Source organism: Emiliania huxleyi (genome assembly GCF_000372725.1).
Source record: "Emiliania huxleyi CCMP1516 unplaced genomic scaffold EMIHUscaffold_343, whole genome shotgun sequence".
Classification (NCBI taxonomy): domain Eukaryota; phylum Haptophyta; order Isochrysidales; family Noelaerhabdaceae; genus Emiliania; species Emiliania huxleyi.
In genome coordinates, this window is record NW_005199422.1 from 9325 (window position 1) to 30718 (window position 21394).

Consider the following 21394-nt stretch of genomic DNA (forward strand, 5'->3'; position numbering starts at 1 on the left):
CGGCAGCGCCGCCGCCGGTGCCGCCACAAGTCGCGGCAACAAGGCGCGGACGCGGCCGCCGCGGGGCAGCGCGCCAAATATTCCGGTTCCCACGAGTAGGTACACGCCCTACATCTTCGAGTCGGATGCGCTCATCGGGCCGAAGCCGGATTTTGGAAAGGGCTTCTGAGCCAGCAGACAAGGTGTGGTTTGCGCTCCTGGTGCGCCGCAATGCCATCCGTTGGCGCGTTGGCGCTGTTTATAGGGGCCTAGAGAACCCCCCCCCCCTCTCCTTTTCTCCTCTCTCTCAGTGTACGTGCTTTTACGAGTGAGTGTACGTCTCTCCCTCTAGTGTACAGTACCTTTAGCTTACTGGGTCAGGACGACGAGACGCGACGCTCGGCCTTTGAGCGGAGGGTCTCGGGGGGCAAAAAGAGGCGCTTCCGTGCGTCATGCGTGTGAAATTCAAGCTTCACAGGGACGTCTTCTCTATGAGTTGTGCTCCGCGTGGACGAAACCACTTTGTATTTTGCTTTTGGGGGAGTTTTCACGATCGAGCCGAGACGGAGGTTGCGCTATCTGGAGAACGCATTCGCTCTCTCGACCCCTAACTCTCTCACACAGTCTCACAGCATATGTGTAAATATTGAAAGTGTTGAATGTGGAACGGGGAGTAGACGCGCCCGGGGGGGGGGGGGAGGGGGGGGTAAACGATTTAGAGGCGTCGTATAGACTCTACGAAGATTCTAGGTCAACATCTAGAAACACCTTACCCATATCTTACCCACTCGCTTGCTTTTTTTCGCTCCAACCCTCCGGGTCTTCACACACTCTCCCCGGAGGGCTACGAGGCCTTCGTCCTTCACACTCCAAGGGGCTGTATCTTACCGGGGAGTACTGGGCTGGGTTTTTAGGCATTGTGGGGTTGGCACTCCCATCGACCCTCATGACCTCCTGCGGTCTCTGAGATGGACACCAGTAGGTGTGGGACCATAGCCAGGGTACACTCGAAGGCTGGGTAAGCAGTAGATGTCGATACTCGACGCGTCCCACATGGTCTGTGTCGCTGTCGGCACGCTGTCGACAGGACGTCGAGCGACACCGGTGGCAGTGCCACCCAGGAGTGGTCGGGCGGTCTCCCGTCATGAGAGAGCCACCATGTGATCCGTATGATGATTCCTGACAACCGCCTCAGTCAACTTTCGTCACAGTTCCCGCTCTGAGAGGAGCTGCGGGTCAGCTCGACAGCTGGAGCTGTGTCGCCGGCGTGCGGCGGCCTGCCTCCAATCGCTGTGAACCCAGCCACGTAATTGTCCACGCTGTGGGGCCACCGGAGCCGCCTAAGCGACTCCGCTAAGAATTTAAGGAACCACTCTCTCTCACAGCAGACAGGCTCGAATAAGATTTTATGACAAAACTCCCTCACACGACACTGGGCACGGGACTGGCGAGGAGGGAGCGTGCAGTGGTGCCAAGGCGTGCAGTGGTGCAGTGGCACGGCGCCAGCCGCCACACAACGGCGCCGCGCAGCGCTTATCCGCCTCGCGTCTCCACCACACTGTCTCGAGCGTTTTTTTTTCTCTTTTTCGTTGTACGTTGACGCTGATCGCTGATCCGGCTTCCGGGGTGATCGCACTGTGACGGTCACTGTGAGACAAGAGGAGGTTGCTGGTTGGCTGTTTTCAGTTTTGTTTCTTTCTCTTCGTTTAAACAAAATCTCCCTGTGTGTGGGGTGTGGCGGCGTGCCTCGCATCCCTCTTTGGTTTTTTTCAGCCGCGGCCCGCGGCGAGAGAGGTGCCCGCTCCCAGCACACACCCACAACCACAAAAAAACACACGACCCGCCTGCACCCCACGCACTGCCATTCTCGCGTGCAGGAGGCGGTCCTGACCGCGAACAGAATTTCAACATTATCTCATGGTCATGCGCCGGACGATCCCGCCGCAGCGCCGTGCAAAAAGTCGCCCTCAAACTCCTCGCGGTCGCGCTTGCGCGCCGCGCCGTCCGGGCCGTAAGAGCCAAGCCTGATGTTGGCCCGCTCTAGCCAGCCAAGAAGGCCAACCTTGTGTTCGAGAGCGAAGCGCTTGTAGGCAAGAGTCCGGTCCACGGCATTGTACCAGCGCATCTTTGCGGGCGAGAGGCGGAGGACCGTGGTGGCGCACGGGGGCGGATGGTGGTGGCAGTGTCTGGCACGGTGACGCGGGTGAGGGAGGAGCAGCGTGCGAAGGCGTTCATGCCGATGGAGGTAAGGCCGGCGGGGAAGGTGACGGTGGTGAGGGAGGAGCAGCCAGAGAAGGCGCCGTCGCCGATGGAGGTAAGGCCGGCGGGGAAGGTGACGGAGGAGAGGGCAGAGCAGCAGTAGAAGGCGCTGCTGCCGATCGAGGTGAGGCTGGCGGGCAGGGTGACGGAGGAGAGGGCAGAGCAGCAGTAGAAGGCGCTGCTGCCGATCGAGGTGAGGCTGGCGGGGAGGGTGACGGAGGAGAGGGCAGAGCAGTCGCTGAAGGCGATGCTGCCAATGGAGGTAAGGCCGGCGGGGAAGGTGACGGTGGTGATGGCGGAGCAGCGCTCGAAAGCGCCGCTGCCAATGGAGGTAAGGCCGGCGGGGAAGGTGACGGTGGTGAGGGAGGAGCAGCCAGAGAAGGCGCCTCTGCTGATGGAGGTAAGGCCGGCGGGGAAGGTGACGGTGGTGAGGGAGGAGCAGCCAGAGAAGGCGCCGTCGCCGATGGAGGTAAGGCCGGCGGGGAAGCTGACTGTGGCGAGCAAGGTGCAGCCCTCGAAGGCGCCCTCGCCGATGGAGGTAAGGCCGGCGGGGAAGGTGATGGAGGAGAGGGAAGAGCAGCGGTAGAAGGCGCGGCTGCCGATCGAGGTGAGGCTGGCGGGCAGGGAGATGGAGGAGAGGGCGGAGCAGCGGTAGAAGGCGCCTCTGCTGATGGAGGTGAGGCTGGCGGGGAGGGTGACGGAGGAGAGGGCAGAGCAGTCGCTGAAGGCGATGCTGCCAATGGAGGTAAGGCCGGCGGGGAAGGTGACGGTGGTGATGGCGGAGCAGCGCTCGAAAGCGCCGCTGCCAATGGAGGTAAGGCCGGCGGGGAAGGTGACGGTGGTGAGGGAGGAGCAGCCAGAGAAGGCGCCTCTGCTGATGGAGGTAAGGCCGGCGGGGAAGGTGACGGTGGTGAGGGAGGAGCAGCCAGAGAAGGCGCCGTCGCCGATGGAGGTAAGGCCGGCGGGGAAGCTGACTGTGGCGAGCAAGGTGCAGCCCTCGAAGGCGCCCTCGCCGATGGAGGTAAGGCCGGCGGGGAAGGTGATGGAGGAGAGGGAAGAGCAGCGGTAGAAGGCGCGGCTGCCGATCGAGGTGAGGCTGGCGGGCAGGGAGATGGAGGAGAGGGCGGAGCAGCGGTAGAAGGCGCCTCTGCTGATGGAGGTGAGGCTGGCGGGGAGGTCGATGGAGACGAGCGAGGAGCAGTCGAAGAAGGCGCTGCTGCCGATGGAGACGAGGCTGCTCGGGAAGGCGACCGAGACGAGAGAGGTGCGGTTGAGGAACGCCCAGTCCGGCAGGTGCGTCATGCCTTCGGGCAGCACCGCGTGCCCATCGGTGACGACGACCTGCCAGCTGCCCACGTCCAAAGTCTCGGAGCCGGGCGGCGGCGCGGCGTCGCTCGGCGGCGGCGCAGAAGGCGTCGAGGCGGGCACCATTTCGAAATCATCGTGAAAAAAGAATTCGTGGCATTTATGCAGACTGAGCACGGTACGTGGCGATGCGAGGCGGTGGCGTGGCGCGGCGGCGCGGCGGGCGGCGGGCGACGCAGGGCGGGGCGGCGTGACCACCTGCCCCGCACCGGGTCTCTGGCCATTGGAGCAGTGCAGTGGTCGTCGCGCCGCCCATGTCCGGACTAACACCCCGACCGGCAACGACGGAGAATCCGCTCCGTGCCGGCGGCCCCGTCGGTGGCGGCGCCGATCGGATCGCGTCGCGCCGGCGGGGGTGGTGACTGAGCGGGCAATGGCTCCGCTGGCCGGCGCGGGGTCGCGCCAGCGGGGAACAGGTAGGCCGCCGGGGCCGGTTTGGACTGTGTTTGGGGGGGGGGGAGGGGTCCGGTGGCCGGTGTGATGGTCGTTTATGGCCCTCCTATCACCCACTTACCACCCCCGGCCGTGGGGACCTCACCGGACGCCGCCATTCATGATTTCAAAGGGTCCTGCCGTCGCTCAGTTCTAATCACAGTGGGGCGGAGCCTACCCTGGTGTTGCTGTTGGCTGTTGCGCGTGCCTTCGGGCCACTTCTCAGAAGCACACAATGTATACTTTTGGCATATCTCCAGAAACGACTAGCAGTCATATTTCTCAAACGTTTGCTCTCCCTAGCCCAATGCCTTATACGGTCGCGCACGCCACCGACAAAAAGAATGGGACCGAACGCGCTCCGGCGCCGAACATACGTCAATGCGTCGCCCTCCAACGCTCTCACATGCAAACGAGACACTAGGGCGCCGCCCTCTGGCCCGCGGCCGTGCGCGCCGCCCCCATCTTCAGCTCCGCCACCTGGTCGAGCGCGTCGCCGAGCAGCCCCTTGGCCACGCCGAGGTCGCGCAGCTGCTCCACGCCGCCGCTCGCCCGCACCTCGGCGGCGTGGTCGGCCACGTAGCGGCGGCACTGCGCGAGGAGCCGCCCGTCGCCCGTCATGTGCGCCGCCTCGAGCAGCGGCACAGCGCTCGCCGGCCCGACGCTCTCCTGCAGCGCCTGTGCGCAGAGCAGCTCGAGGCGCGGCACCTGGTACATCTGCGCAAGCTCCCGCAGCACGAGCGCGCGCCGCGCCTGCTCGCCCTCCCCCTCGCCGAGGTCGAGCTGGTCGGTGCAGAGGTAGTCGATGAAGGCGGTGAAGCTGGCGAGGTCCGTCTTGGGCACCGTGATCTCGGCGGCGTCGCGCTCCTTCATGCCGATGCCAAACATCTTCCCATAGTACTCGGACCGCACGCAGAGCAGGTTCTTGCTCACGTGCTCGATGCGCTGCGCCTCCCTTCCGACGATGAAAGTGACCGGGCCGTGCGGCAAAGAGGCGTCGCCCCGCGTCTTCTTCATGTCGGCAAAGAAGGTCGAGGGCGGCACCACAATCGGCGCGAAGGAGGGAGGCGGAGGAGGCGCAGCCACGCAGACCTGGCGGAGAGACGCCGCTCCCGAGCGGACCAGAAGAGTGCTGCCATCGGGGCTGAGGGCGACGCCGAGTGGGGCGTTGAACTGCGCCGCATCGCCCACGCCATCAGCTCTGCCCTTAGCGCCGCTGCCCGCGACAGTCGTCACTGCGCCAGTCGCCACCTCCACCCGCCGGATCTTGTGGTTGCCGAAGTCCGCCACAAACAGCGCGCTGCCGTCGGGGCTGACGGCGATGCCGCGTGGCTTGTGGATCTGCGCCGCGTCCTCCACGCCATCAACGCTGCCAGCAATGCCACTGCCGGCGAGCGTGCTCACCGCGCCTGTCGCTACCTCGACCCGCCGGATCTTGTGGTTGGAATGGTCTGCCACAAACAGCGCGCTGCCTTCAGGGCTGATGGCGATGCCGACTGGGCTGTGGAACTCTGCCGCGCCGCCCACGCCATCAGCGCGGCCAGCAGTGCCCCTGCCTGCGACAGTCGTCACTGCGCCCGTCGCCACCTCCACCCGCCGGATCTTGTGGCTGCCCCAGTCCGCCACAAACAGCGCGCTGCCGTCCGGGCTGATGGTGACGCCGTATGGGCCGTTGAACTGAGCCGCGTCGCCCACGCCGTCCGCGTCGCCTCGTTCGCCGCTGCCCGCGAGCGTGCTCACCGCGCCCGTCGCGACCTCCACCCAGTATATCTTGTTGTTGCCGTAGTCCGCCACAAACAACGCGCTACCGTTGGGGCTGAGGTCGATACCGCGGCAATCCTCGCAGGTCGCGACGGTGCGGGTGCGCCCGGCCGCCGACACGTGCAGCACCAAGGCACCAGTCGTGACGTACCAGCCGCCTGCGCGATCGCTTGCGACGGCATACAGCTTTTGCGGAGGGCCGTCCTCGCCCTCGAGCGCCAGCGTGGTGACCTGGCCGACGACGCGCGCGCCAAAGATGGGCGCCTCGAAGCCACCCGCGACCGGCACAGCCTCGCCCTCCTCCTCGCCTTCGCCGGCGGTGCGGGCGCGCTTGCGGGAGGCCATGACGCCAACGCGAAAGCCGGCCTGGCAGGCGGGTTCGGTCCCAAGCATGTGCGGTATCAATTACGCCGACTCAGGGTGTGTGGCAGCCCGCTGGCTGTGTGTCTTGTGAGCTTGTTTGTGTCTGTGTGTCGCTCGTGCGTGTCGTCATCATCTGTCCAGCGTCCACCCATACCGCGTTGGTGTCCAGTCCGAGCCTGGCTGTTCTTCACCTTTCTACCTACCTACCTATCAATCAATCAATCGGTGATAAGTCTGCTACACCCCCTAGTACTAGTACAAATCTGCCAACGTAGACTGCAGACGCCCCTTTGCCGCCAGAATGTGAAAATGAGAACCAGAGAAGTCAAAACAACAACACCCACCTGGCAACCCTGTCTGGATGTTGGATGTTGCGGAGATCAGCAGGAGGATGTACGACGAGATTAGGAGCAGCAGGGACCCGAGGGACCATGTGGAAGACGGCTAGTGATAGTCCCCCATCGGGAGGACGACCCCGGCTAGTCGCCGACCACACCCACAAAGAACCCTGCACAAAGACCGCAGGGCGGGGGCCTGTTCCTTTTTACCCATCTCCTAGTAGAGGTGTCCGTTTTATTTATTTATTTAACCCTGTCTGCACGTCTCGCACTGAGGGAGGGTGTAGAGGATGTAGAGTGTAGAGCGCTGTAGAGATGTAGAGATGTAGAGCGCTCTGGAGCGCTGTAGAGCAATGTAGAGCTGTAGAGCTCTACATCCGCCGCGGGACGAACTGCGTGCGTTGTAGAGCGATGTAGAGGCGCTCTACAACGTGAAATCTCTACAACAAACTCTACTCCATAACCGGCGATGGAGGCACGGTCGCTCTCCGACATGAGGCGCGTTGCACTTGCCAGTGCTGCCCTGGCCTTCTGTCTGCCCGCCCAATGGGTGGCAGATGCCTCTGCTGCTGTGGCATGCCTCGCGGCTGCGACTGGCCGGCGCCTCGGCGCGTCAGCTCGGCTCGGCGTAGCGATAGTGGCCAGCGCAACTCGCCTGGACTCAACGCTCAGCCAGGAGCTCCCGCACGCGCTGGCGCGAGTCATGGCGCATGCAACGCGCAGTAATGCTCGCCTCGCCTCGCGCAAATGCGACCGTCCTCGCAGCCGACAGTCCACCGCCTGCTAAAGAAGCACAGCGACGAATGCGGCACCGGCGACGGGCTGGTCATGACGCAGTTATAGGGTGTTGTGTGTCGTCAGAGTGACTCTCTGTGTGTCAGGGATAGTCAGGGCCGTCCATCAGAGCTCCAGTAAGCTCGGAGACACCCCATTAGCGCGGCTCGACCTCTTTGAGTCACTGCCTTCCCGGCGGTTTGGCTGTAGAGCCTCTACAACAAACTCTACAGCAAAATCGCGCTCTACATCGCTCTACAACGCACGCAGTTCGTCACGCAGCCGATGAAGAGCTCTACAGCTCTACAGCGCTCCAGAGCGCTCTACATCTCTACAGCTCTACAGCGCTCTACACTCTACATCCTCTACACCCTCCCTCAGGTCTCGCACGCGCGTGAACAGGGCTCCAGGCCCCAAATGACCTGTGAGTGTTAGAGTTGTTTGGTATTGCTAAAAATCTCTACATGAGAAGTCCGAGTGCGCCTTCTTGTTCGAGTGCGAGCTCCGAGCTGCGACATGCGTATGACCCCCCCCAATGAACACACCAGTGAGGGTGGGCGAGACGATCGAGGGGTCCCATACCATGCGGAATCGAAAAAGAAAGAAATAAAACAGACAACTCAAGGTTCGCGATGATGTTAGCACTTGGAGCACTTGGAGTGCAATCAGCGTTAAATTCTTTTCCTGTGTCGAGCCTGTGTGCTAAATAAATAAATAAATACAACGGACATCCCAAGCTAGGGCTGGGTCGAGGACAGACACGTCCCCACCTTTGCAGGATTTTCCAATTGCCATAAATTCTTTTCTTACCGTTTCAGGCTTGGCAAAGGCGCTCGCCTCTTCGCCGAACGGCATCGCGCCCTTCGCTGTGACCTGAACCCAGCAATGTCGTACGCCTCCACCACGCCCGCGGAGGCGGCTCCAGCCGCCACAGACTCGGTCGGGCGGTCAACCTCTGCCCGCTACAACGAGACGCTGAGCAGCCGCACGATGTGCGCCTACGGCTTCTTCCGGCTGCCCATCTCCGGCTACGACCTGACCGTGCGTCCGGCACGGACGGCGGTCTATATCGAGGCGCTCAACCAGTCGATCCTCACCCACGCGATGATCGTCTCGTGCTGCAAGTCCGTCGACTTTCTGCTCGGCTTTCTCGTCGGGACCACCTCGGACAACGTCTCCACCCGCTGGGGGAGGCGCAAGCCGTGGGTGGTGATCTGCTTCCCGTTCGCGATCGTCTCCATGTTCCTACTCGTCACGCCCTTCCCCTTCTCCGGCGACGCGGTCTTCTCCGATTCCGACGACTTCCCGTGCGGAGAGGCGGAGCAGGGCTCCGCCATCGCCCGCCCCTGAGGCAGCGCCTTCTTCACACGGATCGCGTGTGAACAGATTGAGCCGGACTCCGCCACCGCCTGCCCCGCGCTGGAGCAGTGCCTCGTCGAGATGATTGCAAACGGCACGCTGCCCGCGCACAACGTGAGCCGCCTCGAGGGCCGGAGGAGCGGATCCTTGTTTTCTGCTGACCATGAGTGTGGCGAGGGTAGGTGAGCAGCGTCGAGTCCTCCAACCCGCCGGCGCCGGCCGCGCTGTCGGTCTGGTTCGCCCTCTTCTACTTTGCCTACTACTTCTTCTCGTGGACCTGCACCATGATTCCGTGCGCGACTCGGCCGGAGGAGTCAAATCATAGGTTCGACGAAGAGGTGCAGACAGAGGCATGATGAACAGGTACGACGCCCTCGGTATGGAGCTCACCTCGGACTACTCGAAGCGCGTCTCCCTCTTCTCCGTGCGAGTCGTCTTTCAGTTCCTCGGCTATGCGGTGCCCAACGCCGTCGGCCTCGTCCTCTCCAACATCTTCCCCACCAACATCATCGCCGTCTACGCGTACACCGCTCTCGTCCTCGGCGCAACCACGCTCGCCGGCCTGCTCCTCCTCGCCGGTGAGACACTCATTCTTGGTGCGACGAGGGGTAGGCATCGTCTCGCTCGCCGCTCTGCTCGTCCTCGGCTTCGGGGTGAGCGAGCGACCAGAGGCGAAGACGGGACAAGGGAACGAGGTGCCTCCGTCGGTGGCTGTGCGGGGCCACCGACCATTCCATCTCCATCATTCTTCTCACTGGCTTAGGTGCCCGCCGTGGTGGCTGTGCGGCGCGCGCTGTGCAACCGGCCGTACTGCATCTACCTCTTCATCAAGTCCGCGAGCTCTCCCCTCCCCTCCCTGCTGCCCCTGTCAGCATGGCGCCTTCACAGCTGCCGGTGATTGGCAGGTTCCCCATCTCCCTCGTCTCGCTGCTGCCCGTCAACCTGATGAGCTTCTTCCTTCGCTACGGCACGTGACGGCGGAGGGACGAGCCTCTTCACACCTCCCGCTGTGAAGACACGCGGCTGCATGTGAGCAGGCATGAAGATGGAGGACTGGGCGTCGCTCTACTTTACTCTCGTCCTCGTCATCCTCTTCGCCTCTCTCCTGGGCACGCCCCTCGTCTGGTACCTCACCCGCCGCTTCGGCAAGCGCGAGGTGCTGATGTACGTCTCCGGCGCCTGCTGCCCCTTCTTCTTCGCCTTCTTCTTCGTGCCCCCCCAGTCCTTCCCCACCGCCGTCATCTACGTCGCCGGCGTCTTCGTCGGCCTGCTGACTGTGGTCATGTTCGTCGTCCTCGACTCGATGCTCGCGGACATCATCGACTACGACGCGCTGCACACCGGCAAGCGCTCCGAGGGCGTCTACACGGTCGCCGAGACCAACCTGCAGCAGTTCATCGAGGTGCTAACCCTAACCCTAACCCTATCCCTATCCCTAACCCTAACCCGAACCCGAACCCAGACCCGAACCCAAACCCGAACCCGAACCAACCTTCAGCAGTTCATCGAGGTGCTAACCCTAACCCTATCCCTAACCCGAACCCGAACCCGAACCCAGACCCGAACCCAGACCCGAACCCGAACCCTAACCCTAACCAACCTGCAGCAGTCATCGAGGTGAGCGGCGGGGTCGTGCCTTGTCCGCTCCTCCTCCTAAGGAGGGTGAGTCAGTCAAGCACGCCGTGACTCTGAAGGTGATCGGCGGCGTCGTGCCGCTGCTCCTCATGAGCGCCGTCGGCTTCGAGAACAACGGAGGCTGCGAGTGCGGCTGCGGCGTGGCGTGCGACGAGGCCTACATGCGCTGGAAGTGCCCTGGCGACATCGGCTACTCCTGCGACGGGCAGAGCACGTTCGACTCTCCGCCGCTCTTCGGCGAGGTCGGCCGCCAGGCGCCGTGTGTCGACCAAGGCAGCGACGCGGTGGCGTGGAGTCACCCACTTCACAGCGACAGCGGCGAGTCCCACCCCTCTGCGAGCAGGCAGCGACGCGGTGGTGTGGATCATCCGCGCCTTCCTCTTCGCGCTCTCGGGCGTCTGCCTGCTGCTGGTGTGCCTGGGCGCGAAGATCTACCCGATCACCAAGGCGGCGCACTCGGCGATCCTCGATGCCACCGAGAGCCTGGCGGCCGGCGGGGAGGCCACAGACCCGCTGACTGGAAAGGCTGTGGTGCGGTCGGCGGCGTCGCACGCGCAGCTGAGGCGCGAGGCGCACCCCCCAAGCCGTCGCGACATGGGGTCGGCCTCGCGGCGACCTCTCGGCGGCACCCTGAGAGCAATCTCTGCGACACAGGCGCGAGCACTTCTCTGCGCGCGAGCTCTCGCTCAGCAGCCACTGGCTGAAGGCGCAGCTGTCGGGGCGGCTGCTGCTCTGGCCCACACGGCGCTGCTGTGAACAGCGCGTCTTCACAGCACGCGCGTTGTGGCCAGGCGGCTGCTGCTCTGGCTCGGCGCCTTCATCGCCATCCTGGCAGGCATGGCGGCGTCGGGCGGCGAGGCGCGCCAGTACATCGTCGCCATCGGCGCCATCTGCCTGCTGCGCCCTCTCTGCACCCTCTGCGGCGCGCAGCGTCTCTTGACACGTCGGCTTGTGTAGCAGGCGCCATCTGCTGCTCGGCTCTCTTTGTGCTTGTGCCGTGGGACGCCGCTCGCTTGCAAGTGCTGCTCAAGATGAGCCGCGCCGAGCGGGCGGTCGGGCCGAGCGCGGAGGAGAAGGACAACTCGGCGCGCAGCTAGGGTGCGAGTCGCCAGTGTACGCGCCGGGTGGCCGGGGTCCGTTCTCACGGCCGCGCAGTGCGGTTTAGTCTCGGGACCGACCCGCGGACCTTATGTACGTTGGGGGGTAGCGCCCAATGCTGGAGCATGGCGGTTCGGCTGCCTTGCTCTCTTCTGTACGTTCTGCTGCGGTCTCTTACCGAACGTGTCTCGGGCGCCACGTCTCTTTGGTGTAGAGGTTTTGTGCCAGAGTCAGGCATGGCTCTTGGCTGAGGAGCTCTCTGTCGGTCTGTGGACTGCAGCAATACCGTACATTGCCGGACAGTCGCAGTCCGAAGCACGAAAGGAGTAAGGACAACGCGCGCCGAGCTCCAGAGCCGAACGCTCTGACCCTGCACACGCCAGCGGTGGGCATCTAGTATCGAGTTAGCGCGTCGTTACTGGGCTGGGTTTTTAGGCATTGACCATTGTGGGGTTGGCACTCCCATCGACCCTCATGACCTCCAGCGGTCTCTGAGATGGACACCAGTGGGTGTGGGACCACAGCCAGGATACACTCGAAGGCTGGGTAAGCAGTAGAGGTCGATACTCGACGCGTCCCACATGGTCTGTGTCGCTGTCGGCACGCTGTCGACAGGACGTCGAGCGACACCGGTGGCAGTGCCACCCAGGAGTGCTCGGGCGGTCTCCCGTCATGAGAGAGCCACCATGTGATCCGTATGATGGTTCCTGACAACCGCCTCAGTCACTTTTCGTCACAGTTCCCGCTCTGAGAGGAGCTGCGGGTCAGTTCGACAGCTGGAGCTGTGTCGCCGGCGTGCGGCGGCCTGCCTCCGGAGGTGCCTCTGAGGTGGACATTTGTTGGTCACCGTGAGAGAACGCGTTCGAATTTTCACTCCGGAACTTCAACTCCACACGCGCACCGGCCAGGGCTACAATAGTGCCAGTGAGGCGGAGGCGCGAGTCGGAAGGCCGCGACCGTGATTTGGTTTCGACATTTTCCTACAATCGCTGTGAACCCAGCCACGTACGTGCGCGCGCGGGGGCGGTGGGTGTGCGGGATGTCTGTGGGCCTGAAAGCGATGTGCCATGTGTGCGTCCGCCTTGCGTTTGTTTCATAACATCGTAGGCTAGCTCAATCAAGAAGGAGAAAAACTCAGGGGACCCGGTGTAACGATCACAAACAATTGGCGATGAACGACGGCGGCCTCGCCGTCGTGCGGATGAAGCCGCTTGGAGCTGGCGGTGGCGGTGGCGAGCGCAGTTCTGCGTCCGGCGCGCCAAGTGGTGTCACCTTCTCGGCGCCAAAAGCTGAGGTCACTGTTGATGGACGACTTTTCAGCTATCCGTCTCACGTGATTGCTCCGGAGATGGACCAGCAGGCGTTGTACGATGCATTCATGCCAGTGAACATGCAAGCCTTTGTGGATGGAGTTAACGTAAATGTGATCGCCTACGGTCAGACTGGCTCTGGCAAGACGCACACGGTATTTGGACCACCAGGGATCCTAGCACGCGCTGCGGCTGGCGAGCTGGGAGACGGGGTCGATCAGGACTACGGCCTCTTCCCACGAGGCGTACTCGGGGCTGTCGACACGGTGGGAAAGCTCCGCCAGGAGGGCATTGCTGCAGTGTTGACGGCAAGCGCGGTCGAGCTCTCGATCATGGGCAATGAGGATATGCTCGCGCGGTCGGAGACCGCCGTGCGGCGCGCTGCGAATGATGGCGCAGGCACGAGTCAATGGAGCTCTGCAGCGCTCGGTGTTGCGCTCGACAAGGCCTCAGATCCGCCACGACTCTGCGGCATGACAGAGCTGCCACTTGACAGTCCCGCTGATGTCCGGCTGCTCTGCGGTGCTCTGGCGACGCGTAACACGGCGGGCACGCTGATGAACAACACGTCCTCGCGCTCACACTGCTTCGCATTCCTCACGCTGCGCGTGCTCAAGGACGAAGCTGGTGTTGCGCGCGTGCGCACGTCGCGCTTCCAGTTTGTTGACCTTGCCGGGTCGGAGCGGCTCAAGGACGCCCACGGCGCCAGCGTATCGTGGAAGGAGGGCGGCGAGGCGCTCAACGGGATGCTCACCAACTACTCACTCACCATGCTATCTGCGTGCGTACGCGGGCTGGTCGAGGCAAAGCGTAAGCGGGCCAAGTTCTCGTTCCGTGCGTTCCTGAGTGACCTCGTGGACCTGCTGCAGGAGTCGATGACGGGCGACGCGGCGACGGCGTGCTTTGTCTGCCTTAGCCAGGCGCCGACCAACCTCGTGCACAGCAAGTTTGCCCTCGACTTTGGTGAAGTGTTTGCGCAGCTCTCAGCACCGAGGCCGCGCGCGACCAAGCCGGTGCCACTTGCCCTCCTGGCGAAGCAGACCAACGCGACGCTGGGCGAGGCGCGGAGAGCGCTGCAAGGATCAAAGAGCGGCGGCAGGTGCCGGCCGGTGCGCGAGGCACAGGTGCGAGACTGTGAGCAGCGGCTGCGCTTGCTGAACAGGCTTGGCTCTCGTCTGAGCAGAGATGGCGGCTAAAGGCTGACCCGGACTGGGGGGCAAGAGATTTTCAGCGAAAAGAAATTTACGGAGAAAAAGAAATGCCGCGCCCGATGCTTGCTGGGGGGACCTAATAAATAAATAAATAAATACAACGGACATCCCAAGCTAGGGCTGGGTCGAGGACAGACACGTCCCCACCTTTGCAGGATTTTGCAAAAGCGAGGGGGGAGGGCGCATCGCCGCGCGGAGAGGGCTGGGCACAGGGCACAGGGGATCTCTCTCGCATAGGATAAGCACTCGGCGGCACGAGGGCAAGGCTGGGCGTCCTATGTTTGTGCTCCCCCCCGGACCCCTCGCTCTCGGGCACTAACCATCTGACCACTCATCGACGGGGCTTGGCGAGCGGCCGCGCTGCGGGGCAGGGCTGGTGAGAATGGGCTCTGGCCACTCGCCCGTGCGGTTGTAACCCCGCATCTGTCGGACAGAGGCCTCGACCGCCCCTCGCGGCAAGCTCTCGAGCATCTCGAGCAGCTCGCCCGCCGCCATCGCCGCCTCGAACTGCTCCCTCATGCCGAGCGCGCCGCATACCCTGCGGACCGCCTCCTGCTGCACCTCGTCCGGCGTATCGGTTTCATAGCCGGACGAGTCAGCGGAGGCGGCCCGCTTGGCGGGCGGAGAGTCGGGCGACGGCGAGCGCGACTGGCGCGAGGGCCCGCTGCCGCGCGCGGACAGCGCGTTCTTGTCAACGAGACGGGGTCCAGCATCGGCACGGCCCCTGGCACCGCGGCCCTTGCCGCGCTGCTGCTGCCCACGCTTCCTGCCCGGGTTAGGGACAGTGAAGGAGCAGCCGCGCACTCCGCCGCCGCTGGGCGGCGGCGGCACGCGCGCGGCGGCGGCCGGGCCCGCAGGCGCGGCGGGCTGGCCACCCGCGGTGGCACCCTGCGGCTGCGATGCGGCTGCGGCGGCGTACGTCTTGGGCGCCGGCTCCGCGGCTGGCGGCGCGGCGGCCGGGGCGGGCGGCGCCGCAGGGCTCGCGCTCGCAGGCGGCTCCGTGGCCTGCGCCTGCCGCTCGTGGCGCACGGCGCGCTCGAGCTGCGAGTGCGGGTGCAGCTGTACGATGACGTCGCCGCTCTGCGTCGCGGTGAAGGAGACCGAGTACGGCGCTTCGCCGTCGTTCTTCTTCTCCGCGTAGACGAGCGCGTAGTCGCACACCTGTCGTTGGTGGTCAGTGAAGATGGTCTCTGTGCAGCGCTCGGCGGAGCCGACGCGAGAGAAGTGCCGCCTGAACGCCATGCGTTCAGGCGCTGTTTGAAGGACTATCAACACAACATGGCCGCAATATTATTTCCCGTGCGACATATGGTTGTCGCCGCATTAAAAGACAAGGTGACTTAAATGCGATGGACACCAGACGCTAGCGGCTCACCCGCTAGCCTAGATACGCACGCGCCACCCACGCAAAATACTCTGTGCCAAATCGCGCATACGCGGTGTGGTGCAGACGCCAGTCACTCTTCTCGCCCGGGGGTCCGTCCGTCGCACGCGTTGCGAGTCAAGTGCGGCAACCATGCCGCGAAGAGTGCTCCCATTCCCAAGGGAGCCTGCACTATGATCTCGTGTCCGTGTACTACCACTACTAGCTGCAGCTGTGCGCCGGAGGCAGCCACGCCTAAGTTCTGCCAAAAGGTGGCACACGCCGGACCGTTTCGGTCGTCGTGTCCGGCCTTGGTGGGCATCAGCCCACACGACCCCTTTGGATAGAGGTGGGTCGAGGCGCCCTCGAAGGGGCACCCGTGGGCCGAGCCCCTCAGAGCCTGTTCCGCCTCGCGCAGCTCCTCCTGCACGAGGAGCAGCGCCGCCACTCCCGGCACCGCCGAGAAGAAGGCGGCGCTGATGTCCGCCGCCGCGGACCTAAGCGTGTGCTCGAGGTTCGTCGCGCCCAGCCAGCCGCGATCGTGTATTGGGGGGAACGAACAAAAAAGTGTGCATCGCGATCCAAATCACGTGCGACGCGCACGCGGTGTAAGCGTGTTCGGTTCAGCAGCAGAGCTCTGCTGCTGGGGGGGGTCCCGACCCCCCCAGCAGCAGAGCTCTGCTGCTGGGGGGGGGGGTCGGCCATGGCTTTAGATGTGCAGGGGGGGTACCGAGCAGTGACCTTACCGACACCTTATAAGTGTGCGGCCGCTCTCTAGACACTAGAGCGACGGTGCTCGGTGGCATATAATAAATGGTCAGATACCAATGGTGAACGATACCATACACCATCGCAACATATACGCGCTCACGCGCTGAGGTGCTCCACACCGAGACACGCCCCCGCGCACACACACGTATATACAGTGGCACCCACCCGACCTGCGACCGACACGAAGCTAACTAAGGCTTTTACACAAGAGAGTCCCGCAGGAGAGCGGTTCGCCTCTACCTTCGCTCGTGCCGGATGTTGCTGAGGACGCCGAGGCCGCACGTGAAGAAGACGGCGAAGATGGCCACGAGCATGCCGATGCACGCCCACTTGTCGCCCAGCACCGGGCCGCGCAGGCCGTAAAAGTCGAGCACGGTGATGGCCGTGCCGTTTGCGTCGAGGAAGAGCTTGGCCTCGCCGTTCGGGTGGCCCTGGAACTGGTTGTTCATCATCGCCGCCCAGCCGTACCGGATGAAGGACGTCCAGCCGTACCACGCCCACTGCGACGGGATCTCGTCCGTGAGCATGATGAGCCCCGCCACGAACATGACCGTGGTGACGTAAGTCGGCAGCATCGCGGAGGCCGCCTCGAGCGTCGGCGCGAGCGAGGCGATGGCATAGGCGAGTGCGATCGAGATCATTGTCACCAGGTAGTAGGAGAGCATCAGGATGAAGAAGCTGCCCTGGAACTGCACGCCCCAGAAGATGACGACGGTGAAGAGGAGCGACGTGAAGACGCACAGGAAGCCCTCCTGCGGCACCAGAGCGAGAGGGCGCCGCCGGTCGGCGACTTGGCGAGGGGAGGGTCCTCGGGGCAAAGGGTGACGTGAGGGGTTGGCAGCGCGGGCCAGGCGAGGGCTAGGCCGGTGGCCAAGGATCAGACCAGCGAGGATCAGGCGGGGGCGCTCCTGGATGATCTTGTACGTGAAGTAGGCGAAGGGGCCGTAGCAGCCGTCGTTTGTCTCGCGGTAGAAGAGCGGCCGGTCGAGGACGAGCGAGGGCACCACCGAGGCGGCGCCGTAGCCGCAGAGCGCCGTCACCATGAAGAGTGTGCCAGTGACGCCCGCGACCTGAGGGACCCGCCACGCGCGGCGTCAGCGACGGGACTGCGTGGAGAGAGGCCTAGCCGCCATCTCGCCGAAGTGGAGCCGCCTTTGCAGGCGCTCTCTCGAACCCCCGAGAGGGCCCGAGACGGCTAGAGATTGCTCGAGACTTCGCACCTTTGCGGGCGCCATCTCGCCGCCCTCGCCCAGGTAGAGCGTGAGCACGATGAGCGAGAAGACGAGCTTGTCGCCGATGCGCGGCCCCAAGTAGACGGGGTCGCGGTAGTCGGTCAGCGCGCGGTACTTAAGCAGGATGAGGATCGCCTGGAGAGTGAGCCGCGGACGCGTCACCGATGGGCGCCCATTCCTCTTCCCGCTGCCCGCTCGAGGGGAGGCGGCACCCTCAGCGGCGACGCACGCCGCAAGTGCGCCGGCACCGCCACCGGCGGCTTGGTGCCGTCGCCGTGCGCCAGCGCCAGCTCCGCCTCGAGACTGGTCCAGGCGTCGCTCTCCCGAAAGGTTGCGGCGAGAGTGGCGGTGGCGAGGGCGTCGCCGGCCGCCGAGCCGCGCGCCCGCTTCGCGGCGAGCGCGCGCGCCTTGTGGGAGGAGGCGCGAGATGAGCCGAGCTGAGCCGATGTGAGCCGAGCTGAGCCGAGCTGAGCCGGGCTGAGCCCGAGCTGAGCCGATGTGAGCTTGAGGTGAGCCCAAGGTTTCCCGAGGTCGCGCCTTGTGCGAGAGGAGCTTGTCATCGACGACTGCGTGCGGGCTCATCGCGTCCACCAGCCACCTACCTCGGGTGATCTCGGGGGGTCTCGGTGGCCTCGGGTGGTCTCGGGTGAGCTCGCATCCTAGAGCTGCTGTCCGGGAGCCGGGTGGGCCCAGCGCATCTCTGGGAGGGGCGAGCTCACTCCGGCATCGACTCGCCCATCTCGAGCGGCCGCAGCCCGACCCGCTTCGAAAAGTAGTCGGCGGCGGCGTCGCCGCACTCTCCGGCGTAGACGAGCTGCCCGTCGCGCAGCATGAGAAGGTCGTCGAAGAGCGAGAAGGCGCTCGCAGTCGGCGAGTGGATGGTCGCGACGACGGTACGGCCCTGCGCGGCGAGGAGGGACATGACTGCGCACACCTCGTCCGCCATCGCCGAGTCGAGGCCGGTCGTTGGCTCATCGAGGAAGAGGACGGGCGGCCGCGTGATGAGCGAGAGGCCGATGTTGACACGCCTGCGACGGCCGTGCCGCGGACGTGTCGTGGGGCGCTGTGCCGCGCCACTGAGGCGGGAGGGCGGACGACGGCGCACTTCTTCTGCCCGCCCGAGATGCCCTTGACGAGCTCGCCGCCAATGACCGTCTTGCGGCAGCCCTCGAGACGCAGCTGCGCGATTACCTCCTCCACCCGCTCGCGCTTCTGCGCCCGCGTCAGCGCGGGCAGCTTGAGCTCGGCGGTGTACATGAGCATCTGCTCGACGCTGAGCACCTGACCGCACAACCGACTGTGTGACGAGGCGCAATATGGCCATAGTACAGCCCTTGAGGAGGAGGAATAGGCTGGCTGGCAGTGCTGTATGCCGCTGTCGCGAGTTGATATCGATGGCGCTTTGCGCGCCTCAACGAGATTGTCAAACTGTTCGACATAGCCACAGAGGTGCTTGATGTTCTTCTTCAAGCACGTGGCGCCGTTGAAGCGGACCTCGCCCACGATCGTGCCCGTCGTCTTCCGCCCGGCGAGCACGTCCATCAGGGATGTCTTCCCGCACCCGCTGCTCCCAAAGAGGGCGGTCAGCCGGCCGGCACGAAAGTGGCCGGTGAGACCCTGCAGGATTACCTTGGTGCCCTCCTTCTTAGTGCGCACCGAATACTGCGAGGCGACGCATGGGAGGGGCCTCACGCGCAGGGAGCGCGCGAGGGCGCAGTGCAAGTAGCGAGCGCGGCGCCTTCAGATCCTTGAACGTGATTGGTACGCGCGTCTCACTCTGGCCGGCTTGGAAGGAGCCGCGCGTGCGGATGCCTCCAATCTCGACGTCCGTGGAGGGTGTCTCCTGGACGTTCATGCTCAAGAGATGTACCGGAGGTGGGCTCGAGCGGAAACTTCTTCGAAAGTGCCGGCAGTGTTTTTTCAATGTATGTGGCTCTTACCTAAAGTTTTTGACCGCGCAAGACATAAAAGGGTGGCTAAGGGCTCTGCTCGCAAGGCGCCCGCGTCGCAGACGCGGTACCATTGACAAATCTGCAATATACCCCCACACGAGCAAATAGCAAAATCCGAATACCGTGCACGAACTGCGTGATCTGCGCCGTGGACGGGGGCCGCAAGCCTGGTGCGAAGACGTTTTACGGGAGCACTGCAGTAGCCAACCAGCCGGGGGCTATTGCAACATATATGGAGAGCTTCCTGCGTGACCTCGGGGAGGCGCGCGACGCCTGCAACAAGCTTCCTTTTGACGATGCGCTGCGCTACAAGATAGCTACCGAATTGGATCGCATCGAGGCTGCTCCGCCTCTCGAGCGCATGTTGGTGACGAAGCCGCTGATCAAGGATTGGGCGAAGCTGGTCAGTCGGCAGAAGGATCCGTCCATCAAGACGCGTCGTCAGGCTGCGCTCACCGCCATGCTGCGCGTCGTCGACCGCCTCCCCGCTCGGGGGCCAAGCCAAGGTGCTGCGTACTCGAGTAGCCTTACTGTAGGAACCTTTCATGCTCCAAGGTGACGCAGCCAGCCCCATCCGCCCCCCTTGCACAGACTCTTCCCGCTTGACTGAAACCAGAGGGGTGAGGAACCACCCCGACCCAGTTAATGGCGCGTCGGGGCCAGCGCCTTCAAATGCGCCCCAACCCTCCACTGCTGCCGCCTCATCCTGCGCTGCCACCGGTGCGCGCCGGCTCGAGGCTTTCCGGGCACACGAGGACACAAGGCGGCAACGTCTGCCCACTGTCCGCGCAGGTGTGCGGCGCTCGTCGAGATTGACGGCAGGGCGTTGGGCTCGGCGGCGATGTTGGAGGGTGCGCGTGCGGGTGAGGCGTCCGCGGGTGAGGCGTCCGCGGGTGAGGCGTCCGGCCGCTAGTGTGCGCACCCTCGAGCCGTCACGACCCCGACCGTCAGCTTCTCTGCGTGAACATGTATGGCTAGCGTGCTTCCACTGCGCGCCCGCGCCTGCGGCGCCGCCGCGGCTCCCCACCCTTTTGCGCAGCAACACCTTAAACTTTTCAGGCCCTCCAAATTCGGGTCGGAGCGTAGCGGAGTGGGCCCCGAGTTTGAAAAGGGCGACGGACGCTTGCGTCCTAGCCTCCAACAACGCCTCCCCGGCGCAGAGGGGCCCCCGGAGGGATGCACAACCGACTCACGCCACGCCGCTTGCGGCGGTCCTCTTCCCAGCTCCGCTGAGGGCCCGTGCGTTATTTGTTTGATCACCTCTTCCAATTAAAAAATCATCAGACCGACAACAGACCGTGTCAGACCGACGAAAAATGCGATGCAAAGGAGGAGCCGTCGCCAGCTAGGTCATGCTAACCAAGTTATGCTCGTAGCCACACTCGCTCCAACCTCCGGCTGCGGCCTCCAGACCGCCGGCCACCACCGTCCGGGCGAGGTTAGGGACTACACGCTCCGTACCACCGTGTCTTTCCTCGGCGAAGCCGTCGAGTACCGACTCTCGCTTCCGAACAGCTATGACCCGAGCACGCCCGGACCGCTTCTCATGCACCACCACGGCTGGGGCGAGTCGCGATCGTCGCCCTCTGGCAGCGAGTTTCACCAGCACGGAAAGGTCTCGGGCTATGCGGTCGTCTCCATCTCGGGATACAGAGACGGCAAATGGTGGAACCGCAGGTCGTGGAACGGCGCCGGCTCGACGCAGTCGCCCCGTTCCGCACTCGGAGCCACTTGTTTGCCCCAAACCCAGGACTTCTGCTACTCGGACTCATGCGGCGCGTGCGCCGACAACTGCTGGTGGACGACGTGCCAGGACTCGGTGGCACAGACGCTGGCAGTGCTCGCCGAGGTGGTGGGGGGGCATTGTATCGACGAGGACAGGGTCTTCAGCACAGGCCCGTCCCGCTCTTGGCCGTGTGGGGACACTCCGACACCACCATGCCGCCCTGCTACAACGGGCCGGGGTCCCAAGGCGTTGTCGACGCGCACACGGGCAACGCCGATACCGCCCTGGACACCGCTTACACGGGTCACTTTTACTCGACGGCGCGCAACGCCACCTCTGCTTGGGCCGCCGCGGCGGGCTGCACGGCGGCGCCAAGCTACGACCCCTGCAATGGCGTCCTGCGCAACGCCAGCGAGGGCCACAGCTTCTACCCGGTCGCGTCGGACACCATTCACTGTGTCCAATG

General features: G+C 64.3%; 9 protein-coding genes across 9 annotated transcripts in view; 5 read left to right on the top strand and 4 right to left on the bottom strand.

Moving 5' to 3' along the window:
• Nucleotides 1-361, top strand: part of EMIHUDRAFT_469905 (hypothetical protein) — a 1789-nt gene extending 1428 nt beyond the window's left edge. The window contains exon 3 of the mRNA XM_005773160.1: nucleotides 99-361. The gene's annotated coding sequence lies outside the window, so the exon portion shown is untranslated. The remainder of the gene's footprint in view (nucleotides 1-98) is intronic.
• A 1539-nt stretch (nucleotides 362-1900) lies between these two features.
• Nucleotides 1901-3827, bottom strand: EMIHUDRAFT_241794 (hypothetical protein; the record flags this gene model as incomplete). Its single annotated transcript, XM_005773161.1, has 3 exons — nucleotides 1901-2104; nucleotides 2173-3579; nucleotides 3813-3827. The coding sequence occupies 3 exons, from the start codon at nucleotides 3825-3827 to the stop codon at nucleotides 1901-1903; spliced, it is 1626 nt and encodes a 541-aa protein (XP_005773218.1).
• A 628-nt stretch (nucleotides 3828-4455) lies between these two features.
• On the bottom strand, nucleotides 4456-6189 carry EMIHUDRAFT_241795 (hypothetical protein; the record flags this gene model as incomplete). The annotated part of the gene is made up of 1 exon (XM_005773162.1): nucleotides 4456-6189. The coding sequence occupies one exon, from the start codon at nucleotides 6187-6189 to the stop codon at nucleotides 4456-4458; it is 1734 nt and encodes a 577-aa protein (XP_005773219.1).
• Nucleotides 6190-6966: 777 nt separating this feature from the next.
• Nucleotides 6967-7284, top strand: EMIHUDRAFT_241796 (hypothetical protein; the record flags this gene model as incomplete). Its single annotated transcript, XM_005773163.1, has 1 exon — nucleotides 6967-7284. The coding sequence occupies one exon, from the start codon at nucleotides 6967-6969 to the stop codon at nucleotides 7282-7284; it is 318 nt and encodes a 105-aa protein (XP_005773220.1).
• Nucleotides 7285-8156: 872 nt separating this feature from the next.
• Nucleotides 8157-11362, top strand: EMIHUDRAFT_117464 (hypothetical protein; the record flags this gene model as incomplete). Its single annotated transcript, XM_005773164.1, has 9 exons — nucleotides 8157-8552; nucleotides 8658-8744; nucleotides 8813-8922; nucleotides 8994-9208; nucleotides 9668-10032; nucleotides 10325-10526; nucleotides 10609-10864; nucleotides 11057-11196; nucleotides 11226-11362. 9 exons carry the CDS (start codon nucleotides 8157-8159, stop codon nucleotides 11360-11362), a joined length of 1908 nt encoding a protein of 635 aa, XP_005773221.1.
• Nucleotides 11363-12534: 1172 nt separating this feature from the next.
• Nucleotides 12535-13869, top strand: EMIHUDRAFT_117465 (hypothetical protein; the record flags this gene model as incomplete). Its single annotated transcript, XM_005773165.1, has 2 exons — nucleotides 12535-13772; nucleotides 13836-13869. The coding sequence occupies 2 exons, from the start codon at nucleotides 12535-12537 to the stop codon at nucleotides 13867-13869; spliced, it is 1272 nt and encodes a 423-aa protein (XP_005773222.1).
• A 330-nt stretch (nucleotides 13870-14199) lies between these two features.
• Nucleotides 14200-15126, bottom strand: EMIHUDRAFT_241800 (hypothetical protein; the record flags this gene model as incomplete). Its single annotated transcript, XM_005773166.1, has 2 exons — nucleotides 14200-14622; nucleotides 14914-15126. 2 exons carry the CDS (start codon nucleotides 15124-15126, stop codon nucleotides 14200-14202), a joined length of 636 nt encoding a protein of 211 aa, XP_005773223.1.
• A 1128-nt stretch (nucleotides 15127-16254) lies between these two features.
• EMIHUDRAFT_241802 (hypothetical protein) lies at nucleotides 16255-19105 on the bottom strand (the record flags this gene model as incomplete). The annotated part of the gene is made up of 9 exons (XM_005773167.1): nucleotides 16255-16808; nucleotides 16902-17088; nucleotides 17239-17385; nucleotides 17463-17657; nucleotides 18011-18151; nucleotides 18185-18278; nucleotides 18356-18531; nucleotides 18667-18912; nucleotides 19016-19105. 9 exons carry the CDS (start codon nucleotides 19103-19105, stop codon nucleotides 16255-16257), a joined length of 1830 nt encoding a protein of 609 aa, XP_005773224.1.
• A 264-nt stretch (nucleotides 19106-19369) lies between these two features.
• EMIHUDRAFT_369015 (hypothetical protein) lies at nucleotides 19370-20102 on the top strand (the record flags this gene model as incomplete). The annotated part of the gene is made up of 2 exons (XM_005773168.1): nucleotides 19370-19708; nucleotides 19995-20102. Coding segments are annotated over exons 1-2 (382 nt in total), but the record flags the coding sequence as incomplete, so codon positions are not given.
• Between the last annotated feature and the right edge of the window lie 1292 nt (nucleotides 20103-21394).